At 51.9% G+C, this 16,921-nt stretch overlaps 1 protein-coding gene across 17 annotated transcripts in view; it reads left to right on the top strand.

Moving 5' to 3' along the window:
• The window catches only part of FARP2 (FERM, ARH/RhoGEF and pleckstrin domain protein 2), an 84,193-nt gene that overhangs the window by 42,983 nt on the left and 24,289 nt on the right, over positions 1-16,921 (top strand). For all 17 annotated transcript variants that reach the window (XR_009055129.1, XR_009055131.1, XR_009055130.1 and 14 more), the window contains exons 7-13: positions 1,614-1,728; positions 6,415-6,562; positions 11,489-11,584; positions 13,282-13,445; positions 13,782-13,850; positions 14,345-14,402; positions 15,820-16,054. Coding sequence is in view for 11 of the 17 variants with exons in the window: in XM_057746005.1 (XP_057601988.1) it covers positions 1,614-1,728; positions 6,415-6,562; positions 11,489-11,584; positions 13,282-13,445; positions 13,782-13,850; positions 14,345-14,402; positions 15,820-16,054 (885 nt within the window). In the remaining 6 variants the exon portion in view is untranslated. The remainder of the gene's footprint in view (positions 1-1,613; positions 1,729-6,414; positions 6,563-11,488; positions 11,585-13,281; positions 13,446-13,781; positions 13,851-14,344; positions 14,403-15,819; positions 16,055-16,921) is intronic.

Raw genomic sequence — 16,921 nt, forward strand, 5'->3', positions numbered from 1 at the left:
GCAGGTGTGCGTCCCCTCCTGCCCCCGCAGGACAGAAAGAAGGAAACCCCCACCTGGCTTCTGGACTAGCGGCTGCACCACAGCTTCCTGGTGTAGAACGAATGCTTCTGAAAAGTGAACACAGGAAGTATGACATAGAGAGGCTGCAGAATTTTAGGAATTTTTAAGTGAACGGGTTAGTGTGCAGTGTACTTGGTCTCCCCGACACACCTTTTCCAGATAGCAGGTGTTCCCGAGGTTTCCCGTCCTGCGAGATGGGGCCTGTTCACACTCGCCAGCACACGTGTGGAAGCGGCTGAGCTGCCTGTGACTCGTCCTGGGTCGTCTCGGGCGGGAGGTGGCTTTCCAGTGCGCACAGCGTCAGGCAGTGCCTCTTGCTTGGGGGCCCTGTGGGCAGCTTAGTTCACTTAGGACAACTCACCCGCCCATCACGGACACCTTGTGCCGCTTGGATTGACGGACAGTGAAGAGACCCGACAGCCAGGTGCCCTGCAGGAGTCTGACCAGGTCTTTGGCTTTAAGGACACAGTGAGGCGGCCGCTGAAACGGGAACGGGGTCGGGGCGCTGACGCAGCAGCAGGTGGTCTTGTCCTCACGCCGGGGGTGGTGCTGGGTGAGAATGTCCTGTTTGTAGAAACTACAAACCACTGTGAGCCTACGTATGCCGCTTTTCTGTGAGTTTGAGGTTCAAAAGAAAGTATATTGCTTAAAATTATTGGGCTTTAACTACTATTTTAAAAATATGTATGTCCTTAAAATACATGAAATTTTAAAAAAAATTTTTAATAAAAAAAAAATACATGAAATTAGAAATATTCATTGTTCCTCAAGAATTTGAGAGGACCTGAAGGAAAAAAAAATTTAGAATACATGATCCTAGGACTTCCCTGGTGGCACAGTGGTTAAGAACCCGCCCGCCCATGCAGGGGACACGGGTTCCAGCCCTGATCCGGGAAGATCCCACACGTTGTGGAGCAACGAAGCCCGTGTGCCACAACTACTGAGCCTACGCCTTAGAGCCCACAAGCCACAACTACTGAGCCTGTGTGCTGCAACGACTGAAGCCCGCATGCCTAGAGCCCGTGCTCCGCAACCAGAGAAGCCACCGTGCTGAGAAGCCTGCGCACCACAGTGCAGAGTAGTCCCCGCTCTCCACGACTAGCGAAAGCCCATGTGCAGCAGCAAAGACCCAACACGGCCGATAATACATTAATTTTTACAAAGCATTTAAAAAATACATTATCCTGAAACAAATAAAGGACCGTATCCTGGTCATAATAGTCTTGAGACAACGTACAGAGAAAATGGGAGTTTAAAACGTAACAGACGGGTACGTGGCAGCTCAGGGTTTGCCGCCCTGGGGTCACTCACCAGTGACTTTCCTCTGTAAGACTCAGGACAAGTTCTCTTCACCTGCCTTCACGTTTGCCTTTAATAGCAGAAAATGTTCAGAAAAATAAATTACAACATTTTATTTATTTAAGGGATATATTGTTTTACTGCAGAGTTAGCATACTTTTTTCTGCTTTTAATTTCTGCACTTGCGTGTACAAATGCTTGTATTTTCCTTTATGTAAATGTTGAAATGCCCGCCTGTTCCTCTCTCATCTCAGCGGAAATAGGCGATTACGATGAGGCGCTGGACCGGGAGCACCTGCAGGCCCGCGAGTACCTGCCGCGGCAGGAGCGCGCCCTGGGGCGCATCCTGCAGTTCCACCGCCAGCACGCGTGAGTCAGCAGCGGATGTGGGGCCCTGGCGGGACCGGCTGGGGGTACTCCCGGCCCCGGGGCAGTGGTGGCCCTCCTTACATGGGGGAGGTGGACAGGGTCCTGTAGCGGCCGCACCCGGTCCTCAGGTGTCAGGGACGGGGTCGCTCATGCCGCAGCCCTGTGGCCTGGCTTCACTAAGACTTGACCCTGGGATGAGGTGCCCAGAGGAGGAGGGGAGGAGAGATGGGGAGGCCGTGCGAAGGGCTGGCAGCCCCCGGGCCTGGGGGTTGTGAGCTTGAGTTCACCAAAGGGAGAGCGTGATGGGGAGGGGTCCTGGAGGACTGGCCCGCCTTGGGAGGGAGCCTGGTGAGACGCAGGTGCGTGGACGTCACGTGGGTGAAGCTCTGCTGGAGCCCCTGCCACACCTTCCCCGTTGGCCCTGCGGCGGGGGAGGGTCTGAGCAACGCAGACCCAGGTTCCGACCCTCCAGGATTCCCTTCTGTGTGCGACCCTGTGCTTTTCCATGCGTTTTGCCACTCACAGCTACCGGGGACCTTCTGTGTGCCTGGCTCAGGGTGGCCCTGGCTGCACAGACCTGTCCGGTGTGACTCACAGGATGGAGGGACGGGCAGAGCCCGCTCTGCAGGGAGGGTGGGGGTGCAGGAGGGCCTTGAGGATGCCTGCAGAGGCGACAGCCTGGGGCGGCGGGAGGGTGGGGCGTGGACCCACGCTTCTAGGTCTGGTTTCGGCGGTGGAGCCAGTAACAGCCCCAGCTGCTGGTGGGAGGCTGCACGTGATCCTGCAGCGCCGTGAGCTGTGGGACCCTGTTCTTCACGTCGTGAAACTGAGCCAGGGCGTGAGCTCTGCCTTGGGGCTGGTGGTTTGGGGACCTCTTGGTGTCAGAGCTGCGTACACAGGGCCACCCTTTCCCAGTTGTGGCCTCGGCGCACACCTGGCCCTCATGGCTCGGTGTGCTTCCTAGGCACCCTGGCGTGGCCCCTTTCGAGCGCTGTCTTTGCTGCGCCTGGTGGCAGGGGAGGTGTGTTGTCACATCCAGACCCCGAGGGCCAGCCGAGCAGAGGGCCCCCTCCCTGTGCCAGCCTGAGTCACCTGCCTGCACACACGGGACGGTCACCTGTGTAGGATTTGTTCCTAGAGTCGGGGACAGGGTCCCCGTCCTGCCAGGACACAGAGAGCCAGGGCCGGACGCCTGTGGGGGGCGGGGTGGCCGCGGGGTGACGTCTCCCACCCCAGCAGCAGCGCCCAGGGCGTGAGGGGGGCTGAAGCACACGCGCGGGTGAGACGGGCAGGGAGGGGTGAGGCAGAGCGCCGGGACGCGGGGCGGGAGGGTGAGGGGGCGCCCAGAGGCCAGGAGAATGAGGCCGTCGGGCTGGGGCTGTGAGCAGCCAGAGGAAGGAAGAGAGCCCGGGGCCGCAGACCCCGCGGGAGAGTGCTTCAGGAAGCGGTCCGCAGCCTCTCGGGTGAGGCTCGCCATCAGGCCCGGTGCGGGGGGCTCCTGACACGACCGCGCTTGTGCAGCTCCCGTGCGCAGGGAGGGTGGCGTGACGCTGAGCGGTCTGTGCGCAGTTACACCGAGAACCTGCCTGGAGGGGGTAAAGCACCAGACCTGAGAGGCCACGCCACGCCTGCACGTCGTGTGTTCACACGTGCGTGTGCCCGTGCTTGTAAGTGTTGCAGGTGTTTCTAAAGTTTGTATGGAAACGTGAAAGACCCCAGATAGCCAAAACAGTCTTGAGAAGGAACAGAGCTGGGGGTATCACTCCCTGATTTCAGACGACAGAACCACAGTCATCAGAACAGGACGGTGGTGACATGAAAGCAGACGGACGGAGCAGACGGAGAGCCCAGAGGTGAACCCACACACCTGGGGTCAGCTAATCTGTGATGAAGGAGACAAGGCCATACCATGGGAAACAGCCTCTTGAATAAACAGTGTTGGGAAACTGGACAGCCTCATGCAAAAGAATCAAACCGGATCCCTTTCTCACACCATATGCAAAAATAAACTCGGAGTGGATTAAAGACCTACGTGTCAGACCTGAAACCATAAAACTCCTAGAAGAAAACAGGCAGTATGTTCTTTGACGTGAGTCTTAGCAGTACAGTTGACCCTTGACCAACATGGGCTTGAACTGGGCAAGTCCACTTACACATGGACTGTTTTCAGTAGTAGATGCTACATACTGCGTGGTCTGAGGCAGGCTGAATTCTCAGTTGCAGAACCTCGGATACGGAGGGCTGACTGTGAGTTCTGTGCAGAGGGTCAATGCCCCTAACCCCCGAGTTGTTCAAGGGTCAACTGTAACTTTTTTTTGGATCTGTCTCCTCAGGCAAGGGAAACACAAGCAAAAATAAACAAATAGGACCTAATACAACCAAAACCTTTTGCACAGCAAAGGAAACCATCAACAAAACAAAAGGCCACCTACTGAATAGGAGAAGGTATTTGCAAATTATACGTCTGGTAAGGGGTTACTATCCAGAACATACAAAGAACTCCTACAATTCAACATGAGAAACATAAACAGCTTGATTACAAACTGGGCACAGGACCTGAAGAGACACCTTTCTAAAGAAGACAGACAGACGGGCAACAGACAAGGGAACAGATGCTCAGCATCACTAAACCTCAGGGAAACGCACGTCAAAGGCACAAGACGTCACCTCGTACCTGTCAGCATGGCCTTCATCAAAAAGACAAGAAATAAACCAACAGATGAGTGGATAAAGCAGATGTGGTGTATTATATATATATACACACACAGACACGCAATGGAATACCACTCAGCCATAAAAAAAGAATGAAATTTTGCCGTTTGCAACAGCACGGATGGACCTCGAGGGTCTTAGGCTAAGTGAAATAAGTCGAACAGAGAACGACAAGTATCATTTGATTTCACTTATGTGGAATCTAAACAATTCAACAAACTAGTGAATGTCACAAAAGAGAAACAGACAGATACAGAGAACAAGCTAGTGCTTACTAATGGGGAGAGCAAAGGGGGGAGGGGAGGTGGGGGAGGGGAGGTGGGGGAGGGGATCAAGAGGCACAAACTGCAGTGTGTAGAATAGATAAGCTGCAAGGATGTACTGTACACACAGGGAACGTAGCCTCTGTTTTATGCCTATAAATGGGGTGTATACCCTTCAAAAATAGTGAATTATTATATTGCACACCCATAGCTTATACAACATTGTACATCAACTATACTTCAATTAAAAAAAAAAGACGAGGGGACGTCCCTGGTGGTCCAGTGGGAACGACTCCGTGCTCCCAATGCTGGAGCCCCGGGCTCAATTCCTGGTCGGGGAGCTAGATCCTGTGTGCTAAGACCTGGAGCAGCCAAAATAAATAAATATTTTTTAAAAAGACAATAAGTAAGTGGTGTTGGCGAGGATGTGGAGAAAAGGGAACCCTCTTGCACTGTTGGTGTGAATGTAAATTGGTGCAGCCACTATGGAGAACAGTATGGAGGTTCCTCAAAAAATTAAAACTAGGTATTTAAAAAAAAAAACAAAAAAACTAGGTGCTTCCCTGGTGGCACCGTGGTTAAGAATCTGCCTGCCAATGCAGGGGACGTGGGTTTGATCCCTGGTGCAGGAGGATCCCACGTGCCTCGGAGCAACTAAACCCCTGCACCACAACTACTGAGCCCACGAGCCGAAACTACTGAAGCCCGCACACTTAGATCCCATGCTCCGCAACAAGAGAAGCCACTGCAGTGAGAAGCCTGAGCACCTCAATGAAGAGTAGCCCCCGCTCGCTGCAGCTAGAGGAAGCCCGTGTGCAGCAACGAAGACCCAACACGGCCGATAGATAGACAGACAGACAGACGCACCCCAGTGTTCGCAGCAGCGTTATTTACAGTAGCCAAGATACGGAAGCAGTGTCCATCAGTAGATGAGCGGGTGAGGAGATGCGGCGTGTACGCTGGAGTCATCTTGTTGATGATGACCCAGTAAAATGTAAGTTCACGGGTTGTCTGTGTCAACTTCACAGAGCAGACATCTTGGTCAAAGCATGGAGATCACAGGAATGGCATAACCCAGACAGTTGTGTTATTCCTTAAAGATCCAAACACTCAGGCATTCAGAAGTGAGAAGAGGAAAGAGTTCTTCCTGGAAACGCCCGCGTGGAGGGTGCGGTCCTCATGCGAGCATCGCAGCCGGAGCTGTTTGGGGCCGTGTAGGGCGCGTGTGAGATGTGGAGAAAACCCGTGGTTCTGGTGATTATGTTTTTATGCATTTTCAGAATTTAATTTTTATAAAAGTATATTCTAACGGTTAGAATTGTACATTACGGTTTCTTAAAGTTTTGAAATGGGTCTGATGTGATACCGTAGTTATCTCTGGTATTTCCTCTGATACTTGTCTTTGCACATAATGTTTGCACATTGCTTTGTGAGTATTAAGATAGAAGTATAAGGCTGAGCATCTAATGAGTTCAAAGAAAACATTCAAGCCACTAGGAAATGGGTGCCAGAAGACAAGGAAGTGGACAGTCTCTGTGGCCTGTGTGCTGTTTCATTCCTCGTGGGTGCGTAAACGTACCATGAGCGATCGACCCTCTGAAGCACAGAGACCCCTGGGTTGGTTTGTTTCTGTGGCCTATCTTCCTGGTCACTTCTGTCCTGTGTTTTGGCTCTTGCAGGAGCGCTGTGATCATGCTGTCTTTTATTACAGGGGCCAGACGCCAGCCGAGTCGGATTTCCAGGTGCTGGAAATTGCCCGGAAGCTGGAGATGTATGGCATCCGGTTTCACACGGCTTCTGACCGGGAGGGGGCCAAGATCAACCTGGCTGTTTCCCACATGGGCATCCTCGTCTTCCAGGTAGGAGGGCGGCTGTGCCACGCTTGGTGGGCTCGTTTTCACGGGTGTGCGGAGTCTTTGTGGACAGATTTGTCTTGGATTTGGAGGAAGAGCTTTGTGGACCCTCCGACCCCACCTCTCGCCGTAAGGGAAGTTGTCTTTTTTGTCCTGGACTCACTGGCACGGGGCACACGGCCCCCAGGGCACCCAGTCACATCCCCCTGTCCTAATGTTGACAGAAGGTCGCCCCCTTGGAACCTCAAACCGGGGCTCTGGCTACCCTGTGGGGTCCCCACTGCAGGTCACGGTCACCGTGTGTGTGCACGAGACCCAACAGACTGCAGACCACCTACGGGCGGTGCAGGGCCCCGGGATGTGTGCATTGGTTGGATGGGTGAGTTGTGTTCATGGTGAATGTCCGTGTGCCAGGCGGGGGGGTGTGAAGCGCCCGGAAACAGCTGCCAGGGCGTCGGCCTGCAGCTCTGAAGCCCTCGCCCCACCGGGTGCTCCCGCCTCCCCTCCAGAAGCTGCCTGCTCCCAGCCCCGTGACGTCGGCACTTCTGATGGAACATGGTGCCCCCAATGTTAGAGCCTCCTCTTTTAAAGACTTTCATCTGCAAACACTTTCAGATGCACCAGAAAGCTGTAAGAAGCAGAAGAGCACATGGAGTCCCCACACGCGGGTGCCCAGGTTCACGTGTTACTATCTGCACCTCTTACTGGTGTGTGTTCTCATCTCTGCCCCTCAGCACACACAGACACACCCGTATACACACACAGACACACACACATACAGAAACACACAGACACTGACACACCCATGTACACACACAGACACATACACAGGGACACAGACACACACGTATACACACAGACACACACACACACACAATTTTTTCTGAAGCCTTGGAGAGTAAGCGGCACACTTTGGGGCCTTTACCCCGAGAATGTCAGTGTGTGTTTCCCGAGGAGAGACCATCCCCTGTCGAGACCACAGTGCGGTTATCGCTGAGGCCACTGGTTCTCTCTCCTCAGACACTGGTTCATCTCCAGTCTCGTCAGCTGGCCGGTGGTGTCAGAGTAGCTCTCGTTTCCCTGCAGGACAGGTTTGTCTAGAACCAGATGTAACATTCAGTTGTCACGCCTGCAGTCGCCTTTAACCTGGAACATGGTGATAGAATGTTCCTCGTTTGGGGGTTGTTGGCTGTTCTCCTGTGATTAGATTCAGGTGGTGTGTTCTCGGCTGGGTCGCTGCCCAGGTGACGTGTGTTCCCCTCGGGGGTCACACCTGAAATGCCACCTGGCCTCCCTGGCGATGTGAACCTCGATCCCTGTGTTTCCTGGTCCTGCCACTGTGTAGTTACCGGTTTCTCTTTCAACTAATGAGCAGTCCATGGAGAGACGCTTTAAGACACAGATGTTCTGTCCCTTGTCACATGTCCTGTAGAGTAGCATCCCCGGGTGACACATGCCTGGCCAGTGTTTATCAGGTGGTCACTAACTCAGGCACACCTGAAGCCTCCCTGTTAAACACAGATGATGACCAAGGGTCACCAGAAATTTGAGGAAAGCCTTTCTTCAGAGGAAGATGGGGCTTCCTGGGTGGCGCCGTGGTTGAGAATCCGCCTGCCAGTGCAGGGGACACGGGTTCGATCCCTGCTCCAGGAAGATCCCACATGCCGCGGAGCAGCTGGGCCCGGGCGCCACAACTACTGAGCCTGCACTTTAGAGCCCATGAGCCACAGCTGTTGAGTCCATGAGCTGCAACTACTGAAGCCCACGCGCCTGGAGCCCGTGCTCTGCAACAAGAGAGGCCACGGCAATGAGGAGCCTGCGCGCCACAGCAAAGAGTAGCCCCCACTCACCGCAGCTAAAAAGAAAGCCCACGCACAGCAAAAAAAGACCCAACACAGCCCCTAAAATAAATAAATAAATTTATTAAAAAAAAAAAAAAAAAGGAAGATGGTATTTGAAGGACAGGTACCAAATTTGGGGGAAGAAGAGACTCAGAAGAAACAGAAACTGTGTCAGGGATGGAAGAAACGGAGAGCACAGTTCCTCGGAGAGACGATGGGTTTTCCACCTACCGGACTGGCAACAGAGAAAAGTCGCTTTACCCTGTAGCATCTTTGTGAGGAGCAGGAACACAGCTTTAGCATGAGTGTAAACTTTTTCTCTTGTGATTTTTTATTCTGGCCTTGTTTGTAATAGTAAAATATTATTCAGAGGCTGGTTAAATAAATGGTGGTACATCCATATTCTGGGATAATTGGGCAGCTGCCTGAAGGATGCAGACGCTCTCTCTGTCCCAATTCGTGAAACGTTCTTTGAGATGTCCTGTTACATGGAGAAAATATTCACAACTGTGTGTGGAATTTGCTACTGCTCGTGGGGAAAGAGGGAAATACACAGACACACACTCTATTCATTCCCTACAAAATAAGCTGTGTTAACTGCCCCCCGGGTGGTTACTGTAGCTGGCAGGCTGTCACAGGTGGGGAGAGGGGCCGCTTCACTCTGCACCCATTTTTGGTACCTTTAGAATTTGAACCTTGGTAGCGTTTTCTTTTTTTATGTAAAAGTACTTCCTTGCTAAAAATGTTAGCCATCCTCTGAGCCTTGAGAGAGGCATCGTCTTCTTGCAACCAGTAACGTCAAAGATCACAGGTACCATAACATGTAATAATGAAAAGGTCTGACGTATGTGAGAATCACCATGTTTTCCTTTCTTTTCTTTTGTTGATGTCTTATAGTTTGGTTGTTTGGTTTTTTTGAGAACATAGTTGAAAACCCTCGCGTGTTTTACTTTGAGCAGCAGTTAGAGGGACTTCGTGTCTGGGCAGAGTTGGGAGCTTGGAGGCTTGGGTCCCATCTAGACCCTGACACTTGTACCTTAGCCTCAAGGACATCTCTTAACTCAGGAATTTAAAAAATGGGATATAATTCGCATAACATAAAGTTCACCATTGAAAAAATGTCATTCAGTTGTGTCTAGTATATTCGCAGAATTGGGCCGCCGTCACCACTAGCTCCAGAACAGCTAAGCCCCGCCTTCCCCCCGCCCTCCCGTTGGCAGTCACTACTCGCCCAGCGCCTGACCACCACGCGTCTGCTTTCCGTCTCTGTGGGTTTCCTGCTCCTGGACGGTCCTATAGATGGCCTTTGTGCCCTGCTGCTCTCCCGTTTCAGAGCTTGTCCATGTCGTGCACGTTTCAGGGCCTCGTTCCTCTTTGTGGCTGAAGACTTTTTTTGGTTTTTAGTATCTCTGAAAGGAAAACATTCTTTACCTTGCTGTCCCCATCCTGAGTTGGTAGAAAAGAGTAAATGGTCGTGATAGCCAAGAATAGAAAAGAAAATGCCAGAAAAGTGTTTCAATACGTTTAAAATTTTTATTCTGGAAAAATGTCAAGCTTACAGAAAGTGTAGGAGAACAGTCCAAAGTGCTCCTTCCCCGGAGACCCCCATCCAGATTCCACCAGTTGCCCCCGTCTCGTCGTTTTCAGAAGATCCCATCCGAGGTCAGACGCGCTGCCCAGGCAGGATCCCTCTCTGGTCTCTTCCGTCTGGAACTCTTTTCCTTCTCTCCCTGAGTCTCCTGACCTTGATGCTTTGGAAGATTCGAGGCCGGTCATTTTGTAGCGTGGGCCTGCCCTGCCCCTGCGACGATCAGGCCCCGGTTAAGCTTCTTGGGCGGGTGAATCACGGACGTGCGGGTGTGCCCGGCCCAGCCCGTGAGGTGGCCTGCGTGTCCAGCTGCTGCTGGTGGTGGCGGCGTCTGTCACTTGGTTGGAAGGCATTTGACAGGCTTCTTTGCTGCAAAGTGACTTTTTATCCTTTGTAATGAGTAAGCGTTTGTGGAGAGATCCTTTAAGACTGTGCATTTCCCTGATGGTCACCAAAAGACGACTTTTACACTCCCATTCTCCACGCTCCGAGGGGGTGTGCTGCGCGGTTGTTCAGCCTCCTCACGTCGCTGTGGACTTGCGGGTTTATGCCGTAGTCGTGCTCTCACTTGAGCTGTGATTCGGGTGATGATCTGATAATGATCTGTTGTCATTATTTGTTTTGATCTTTAAATTGTCCCACACCAGGGAGTCCCTTCAGGTGGCTGCTGTGCCCTTTTTTTTAATTTTTTAGATTTTTTTGATGTGGACCTTTTTTTTTTTAAGTCTTCATTGAATTTGTTACAATATTGCTTCTGTTTTATGCCTTGGTCTTTTGGCCGCGAAGCATGTGGTATCTTAGCTCCCCGACCAGGGATCGAACCTTCACCCCCTGCACTGGAAGGCGAAGTCCTGACCACTGGACTGCCAGGGAAGTCCCTCCTGTGTCTTTTTGACATTTCCCCATCATTTTTTGAGCACTTGTTTACTTTCTTACACAATTAGGATGGTCCAGGTTCCTTTTGTTCTTTGCCTGCCTCGCCGTGGAAGAGCAAAGGGCCCCGGTCGCCCTAGTGGAAAAGAGTGTTGAGAAGTGAGACCCGCGCCCGGTGTGCCCGCTCTCTCTGGAGAGTCAGGGGCTCAGCCTCGGCTTCGGGTCCCGTCCAGCACCCCTGGGATCCCTCCATCCTCCCCTCTTTCCTCCAGTGAGACACGCAGCTCTGTTCCAGCCCCGCCGGCCACCACCTGGCCCTCCCAGCCACCGTCCTCGCAGGGGTGGGCTTCAAAAGTGTTCACTGTAACACCGGCAGAGAAGAGGAGAAGAGTTTGTGATAAAACCGTATCAAAACTGTATCAAAGAAGTAAAGTTTTCTTCCTAAAACAGAGAGATCAGCATATTTAGTATTGACATTTTAATTCTGAGTCATTCTGAAGATAAAATACCAAGGGGCTTGCGGTGCTTTCTGACAAGGATGTAACTTAAACCGTCTCTATTCCATGAGAAATCGTGTGCGCACGTCTGGGTTACAAATGTGTCACTCAGAGCCTGTCTCCTAAATTCCAGAGCAGCACCAAGATCAACACCTTCAACTGGTCCCGCGTGCGAAAGCTCAGCTTCAAGAGGAAAAGGTTTCTTATCAAACTCCACCCAGAGGCCCATGTAAGTGTTACTTTGAGACGTTTTTAAATTGTAAGAGAATTTACTCGGCTAGAATACCAAGCTTTTAATTACCTGATCATTTCAGCATAACGCACACAAGAATTTAAGGACAGGATTTGGGACGGGGGATGGGCTTCGGGGTGACCTCCCCGGCAGTTCTCCCCTAGATGGGGTGTCAGCATCCCCAGGGGGCCCCACCCTGAGACTCAGGCCTGGGGTGGGCCTGAGAGTGTGCACGTCTGACCGGCTCCCAGGGCTGCTGAGAACCGTTGGCTTATTGCTCCTTCTTTGGGGATAAAGCTGAACTGCAGAGTGTGTAGCTGTGATGTGAGGAAGCTCCACCGCAAATCAGTGTGGGCGCGTCTGTCCAGAACGGACGGAAGGGTGTTTCCTGTATCCTCATGTATCTTTGACTCAGAAATGAATAGCTCTAATTGAAGAAGCCTTGATATTCAGAAAATAAATGTTCCTTTCTTTTGAGATTCTGAGTCAATAAGATAATAATTAAATATAAATGTACCACAGTTAGTAGAAAGGGAAAAAAGTAAATGTACCATTGGATAATTAGAAAAATCCAGTACTTCAGACTGTTCAGAGATGTTCACATTGTTACATGTCTGTTGTACAAAGGAAGTTAGGAAATAAAAAGTAGATTAGCTGAGCCAGTGTGGGGCTGACGCTCAGGAGGCTGTCAGCTCAGACGCACTGGGGGAGATTAGAGCCCTGGGCCAGTCTGGGGGAGAGGCTTCACCTAAGCTTTCCAAAGGCACTTGATTAGCAAGGGCTTTCGACAAACCCCAGGGTCACGTGCGGCATGTAAGTGTGTTTATTTTCGGTAGCAAGTATGAACGGCTAGCTTCATTGTTTATTATTCAAATATTTCTTCCATGGATGAAAGAGAAGTATAAGGAATGCCAAAAACATGTACAAGATGCAAGTAAAAGGCTGCTTGTTTTCTCTGTAAGTAAAAAAAAGAAAAAAGAAAAAAAAAATGTTTGGCAGTCATTCTGAAAAGACAGGGAAAGAAGAGAATTGCAGACAGCTCTGTATTCTAAAGCAGCTCTTTGGGATAGCATGGTGTTTCAAAGTTCCGAACTCTGTCTATCTCTGCACCTGGCAGAGTTACATTTTATATCCCTAAGCACTTAGATTTTTAAGATTAAATACAGGAGTCAAAGTATTGTACTCTTTCTGGAAAGTAATTTGGTAATATATATCACAAGGTTCAAAAATGTACATTGTTTTTGAGCTCAATTTAACATTTCTAGGAATTTATCCTAAGGAATAACCATGAAAGACAGTGCAGTAGTTCTTCATGGTGATGCTTATGGGCCTGAAAACCTTTGCGTCCTGAACATCCGAAACATCCCAGAAAACCCGCAGGAAAATGATTGGGTGATAACAGAGAAACGCATCAGCCAGCATGGAAAGATGCCTTAGTTTCCTAGGTGGGAAGAGGCTACAAAGAGAAACTTCAAAATGTTAGCAGTTGTGTAATTGTAGATGACGCATTTTTCTGATACTTCTACGGTGAATATATACGTATTTTTCTTCTCTTAAATGTAAAATGGAACCAGAAGTCTTTGTATACAACTTTCAGGAAGAAAATCTTCCTAGTTTTTAACTTGGAGTAGCCTGCTGTCTTCCTAAATTTTATTCTTAATATAGTTACTCGAACCTTTGTCTTTTGTTCCTAGGGGCCTCACCAGGACACCCTGGAATTCGTGCTGGGGAGTAGAGACGCATGTAAGAACTTCTGGAAGATCTGTGTGGAGTATCACACCTTCTTTAGACTTTTTGATCAGCCGAAGCCAAGAGCTAAAGCCGTCCTCTTCAGCAGAGGCTCCTCCTTCAGATACAGGTGGGGCAGCGAGCACCAGGCCCGTCTCGGCCTTGCTTGTGGGACCGAGAACCTGAACTTCCCCAGTCAGGAAAAAGGTGTCATGAATGTTGCAGAGAATTTCATACAGCTGTTGTAAAACCAGAGAAAGCATTATCCAATAAAATAGTGGGGAAATAGGCTTCATAAGAGCTGTTTAGAAAGTTGGTTATGCTTATTGCAAAACATAATTTTTAAATGGACATGCAAACGTGCGAGAGAGGATGGGCAAGTCTTACTTTTCCTTTGCTTTTGTGAAAAATTAATGCTGTGAATTGCTGTTTATTCTTTTCTTTAAAATCTAATTTTTATTTACAGTGGAAGAACTCAGAAGCAGCTGGTGGATTATGTCAAAGATGGTGGGATGAAGAGGATTCCGTACGAAAGGTAAATTCACCTTCATGATGCAGAGTGTGCGCTTTTAAAATTAATGTTTTAAGTATTTTAACCTTTACTTGAATAAAAGGCACCTCAAAAATGTAAACATGTGTTTTGACTCTTAGTTCTGTTTTGCTTTTTTTAACGGTAGTGGGTTTGTATGTTGCAGTTATTTACAGATACTGGTAACGCTTTCTGGTTCTCCTCTGTACTGCTTAGCTTAGGTGTTTGGTAAACTTTGAATCTGGAAATGCACGTTGGGTCTTTGCGTGTGGAACTTTCCCTGCAGCGTGAGGGGGATCGTTTCGCCTCTTCGGGAGGTGTATTTTCGCTTTGAATTCCTGTTTTCCGTCATGTTGCCATTTCTAGTCAGGTGCCTCGTGTGTGTTCTCAGAGTCCTGGCCACGTTTTCACGCGTCCTTCCTCACAGCACAGCACGCGCTGCTGTGGAGACGGGTCCAGCGGGGAGGGCTGCGGGCTCACAGCCTGTTCTCTGTTTGCAGAAGGCGCAGCAAGACCCGGATGTCTCTCCGCGCCCCCAGCGCCGACGTGCTGAGGCAGGTCAGTCCTCGTGGGGGAACGCGCACTGCGATCCCCGGTCCTCCGCTGGAAGGTAGCCTGGCAGCGTTGTGACAGCTCTGCTGCCGTCTGTCCCTGTTGTCACGTTTGCATGTGGGCTGCCACGTGCAAGCACATGTTTACCTGGGATCTTGCTCTTTTCACGCAATCTCATCTCATCACTTCCAGTGTGTAGCTGTGTCGTTTCAAGTCTATACTTGATTATGACAGCACGTTAATTTTTGTTGACAGTTTGTCGTTTATACTGTTACAGTACTTTCAGAAGCTACACTTGTACCTCATATATTAAAGCTCATGTGTCCCCAGTTTTTTTTTAATTGGGTCTTTTAAGTAAAAACATTCTTTAACTCTTCTAGGTACATTTTCTATTTAGGAATTCCTTGTTAAATCAGTTGAAACTAAAAGAACTTATTTTTGTTTCTTTAACAAAGTTCAAATTTACGAGTAGTCTAAAAATTACATTTAAGCTTTCAGTTCTCTGATACGGTCTTCTAAAAGTCACAGAGAATATGAAATGTGGTTGATGATTAAGAGAAAGCGATGTGATAGACGTATGAGACTAGATTAATCCTGAGGATCGAGAGCGGCCGCGTTGTCTCTGGCAGGTTAGTCGCTGTGGCTCCTGCTGTGGGGTCTGCTTTGGTCTCACCGCCCCCTGTGATGGCGTGAGTGTTTGTGTGACACGGCTGTGTCTCCGTGACACGCAAGTGGGGAGGGCTCCTCTGTGTCCTCGCGTGGGGGACCGTGAGGCGCGGGTGCCCAGGGTGGCGAGCAGCGTGGTGGCTGCTTCGCCTGTCTGGCCGCCGCCCCCAGCACCCCGCCCCCTGCCCCACTTGCGAGCCTCTTCCCGCTAGTATGCGGGGCGGCTCCTGCGCCTCCGAGATGCTCAGGACTCCGCAGCGGCCCAGGCAAGGAGCTCCGTGTGGGGGCCTGGCCCTCGCTGCCCCTGTGATGTGTGGGTGCACCGGTGCCTTTTGTCCCAGTGACCCCTGGCGGGGTGGGGGAGGGCACCTCGGTGGCCGAGTGGGGTGGCTCACCCCTTTCCCGGCTGTCCAGCCCCAGGGGAACCAGGATGCCCAGAGACAGCCCCAGGCACCTCCAGGGTCACGTGGGTGCAGAGGAGACATGGGGCTTCAGTGATGGAAATGGTCTTTATGGTAGACAGGTCACACCCTCCGCAGAGGGAAAAGTAGACCCACAAGGACTGTGAACAGATCCTGGGTCCGTTTGAAATCCTGTCTGCGTTTCCGGTCTTCGGCTCTAAAAGGAAAAGTCTGACCTGCCGCCCTCCTTGGCACATGTGCGATGTGTTCATCTGCGCCCAGTTAGCTCTGCGACTTTGCAGCGGTAACTTGTCATCTCACGTGTTCCTTTTTTCTTTCCCGATTTTGATCCCCAGAGCGTCTCGTTCACCGAGGGCATGAGGACTCCTGCTTCCCCGTCTTCAACAGGCGCCTCCTTCCATTCGGTCCCCACCTCCCCTCCAGCCCTTCCGTGCCTGCTCCACTCCAACGACCGCGGCGGCGGCTCCCCAGCGGGGCCCCCGGCTCCCGGCGCCAGGCGGCCAGCTGCAGAGAGGAACGGCGTGGCCGCAGCCCTGCCCCCCGGGCCGCCTGCGCTCCAGCCTTGCCAAGGTGTCGGGGGCGGTCGGGACGTGAGGAGCTGTGGCCCCAGCGGTCCCCAGGGGCCCAGTCGCACTACCTTAGGCCTAGATGCAGGGGAGGCCAGCAGGGGCCATGGGGGTCACGACGGCTATGGGGAGGGGGCCTTGACCGTGGGCTCCTCCCCCTGCAGGGGGGGGCCCCCAAGTGGCCGGCAGAGCCTTGGGGGGGGCCCTGTTTTCACATTGACAAGCACGCAGCTGCAGGTGTCCGAGGAGTTCATAGATGACGACCCAGCAGACATCTCCTTCTTTGCCGGGGGCTCTGAGGCTTTTTCCTTCCCCTACGGCAGTCTGGGCCCGCAGGCCCTGCTGTGTGGTGGCCCAGGGTCTGCCCTGTCCAGCCCGGAGGGGTCTTCCCCGGAGCTGGCCCGTGGGAGCAGGGGGCGTGGCTTTGAGTTTGAGGAGGAGGGCGGCCTTGGCGCCACGCACCCGGCGGACACCTCAGAGCTGCTGGAGGTGAAGGCGCAGGCCAGCCTGATGCAGCGGCTGCTCAGCCCGTCTGACACCAGCTCGCTCCGCAACAACCAGTCCGAGACCAGCTCGCTCAGCAACGTGCCACTGCCCGGCGGCCCGTCCACGCACACGCCCGGCTCCGCCGCCCAGTCCGAGGCCAGCTCCATGGCCAACTTCCCCGCCTGCTCGGTCCGCTCCGAGGCCAGCTCGGCCTTCCAGTTCTCGGACCTCGTGGACCAGTTAGAGCAGCTCAGCTACCCGCCCACGACGGCCGAGGATTCCAGCAGCTCGGACACGGACTCGTGGGGCTCGGAGGCCGAGTCCCCTCTAGACGTGAGCCTTTTCTTCGGTAACCCCTTTGCGCAGACAAGGGGAGAGAGAGTCC

The sequence above is a fragment of the Hippopotamus amphibius genome, chromosome 8, assembly GCF_030028045.1.
Source record: "Hippopotamus amphibius kiboko isolate mHipAmp2 chromosome 8, mHipAmp2.hap2, whole genome shotgun sequence".
Lineage (NCBI taxonomy): Eukaryota > Metazoa > Chordata > Mammalia > Artiodactyla > Hippopotamidae > Hippopotamus > Hippopotamus amphibius.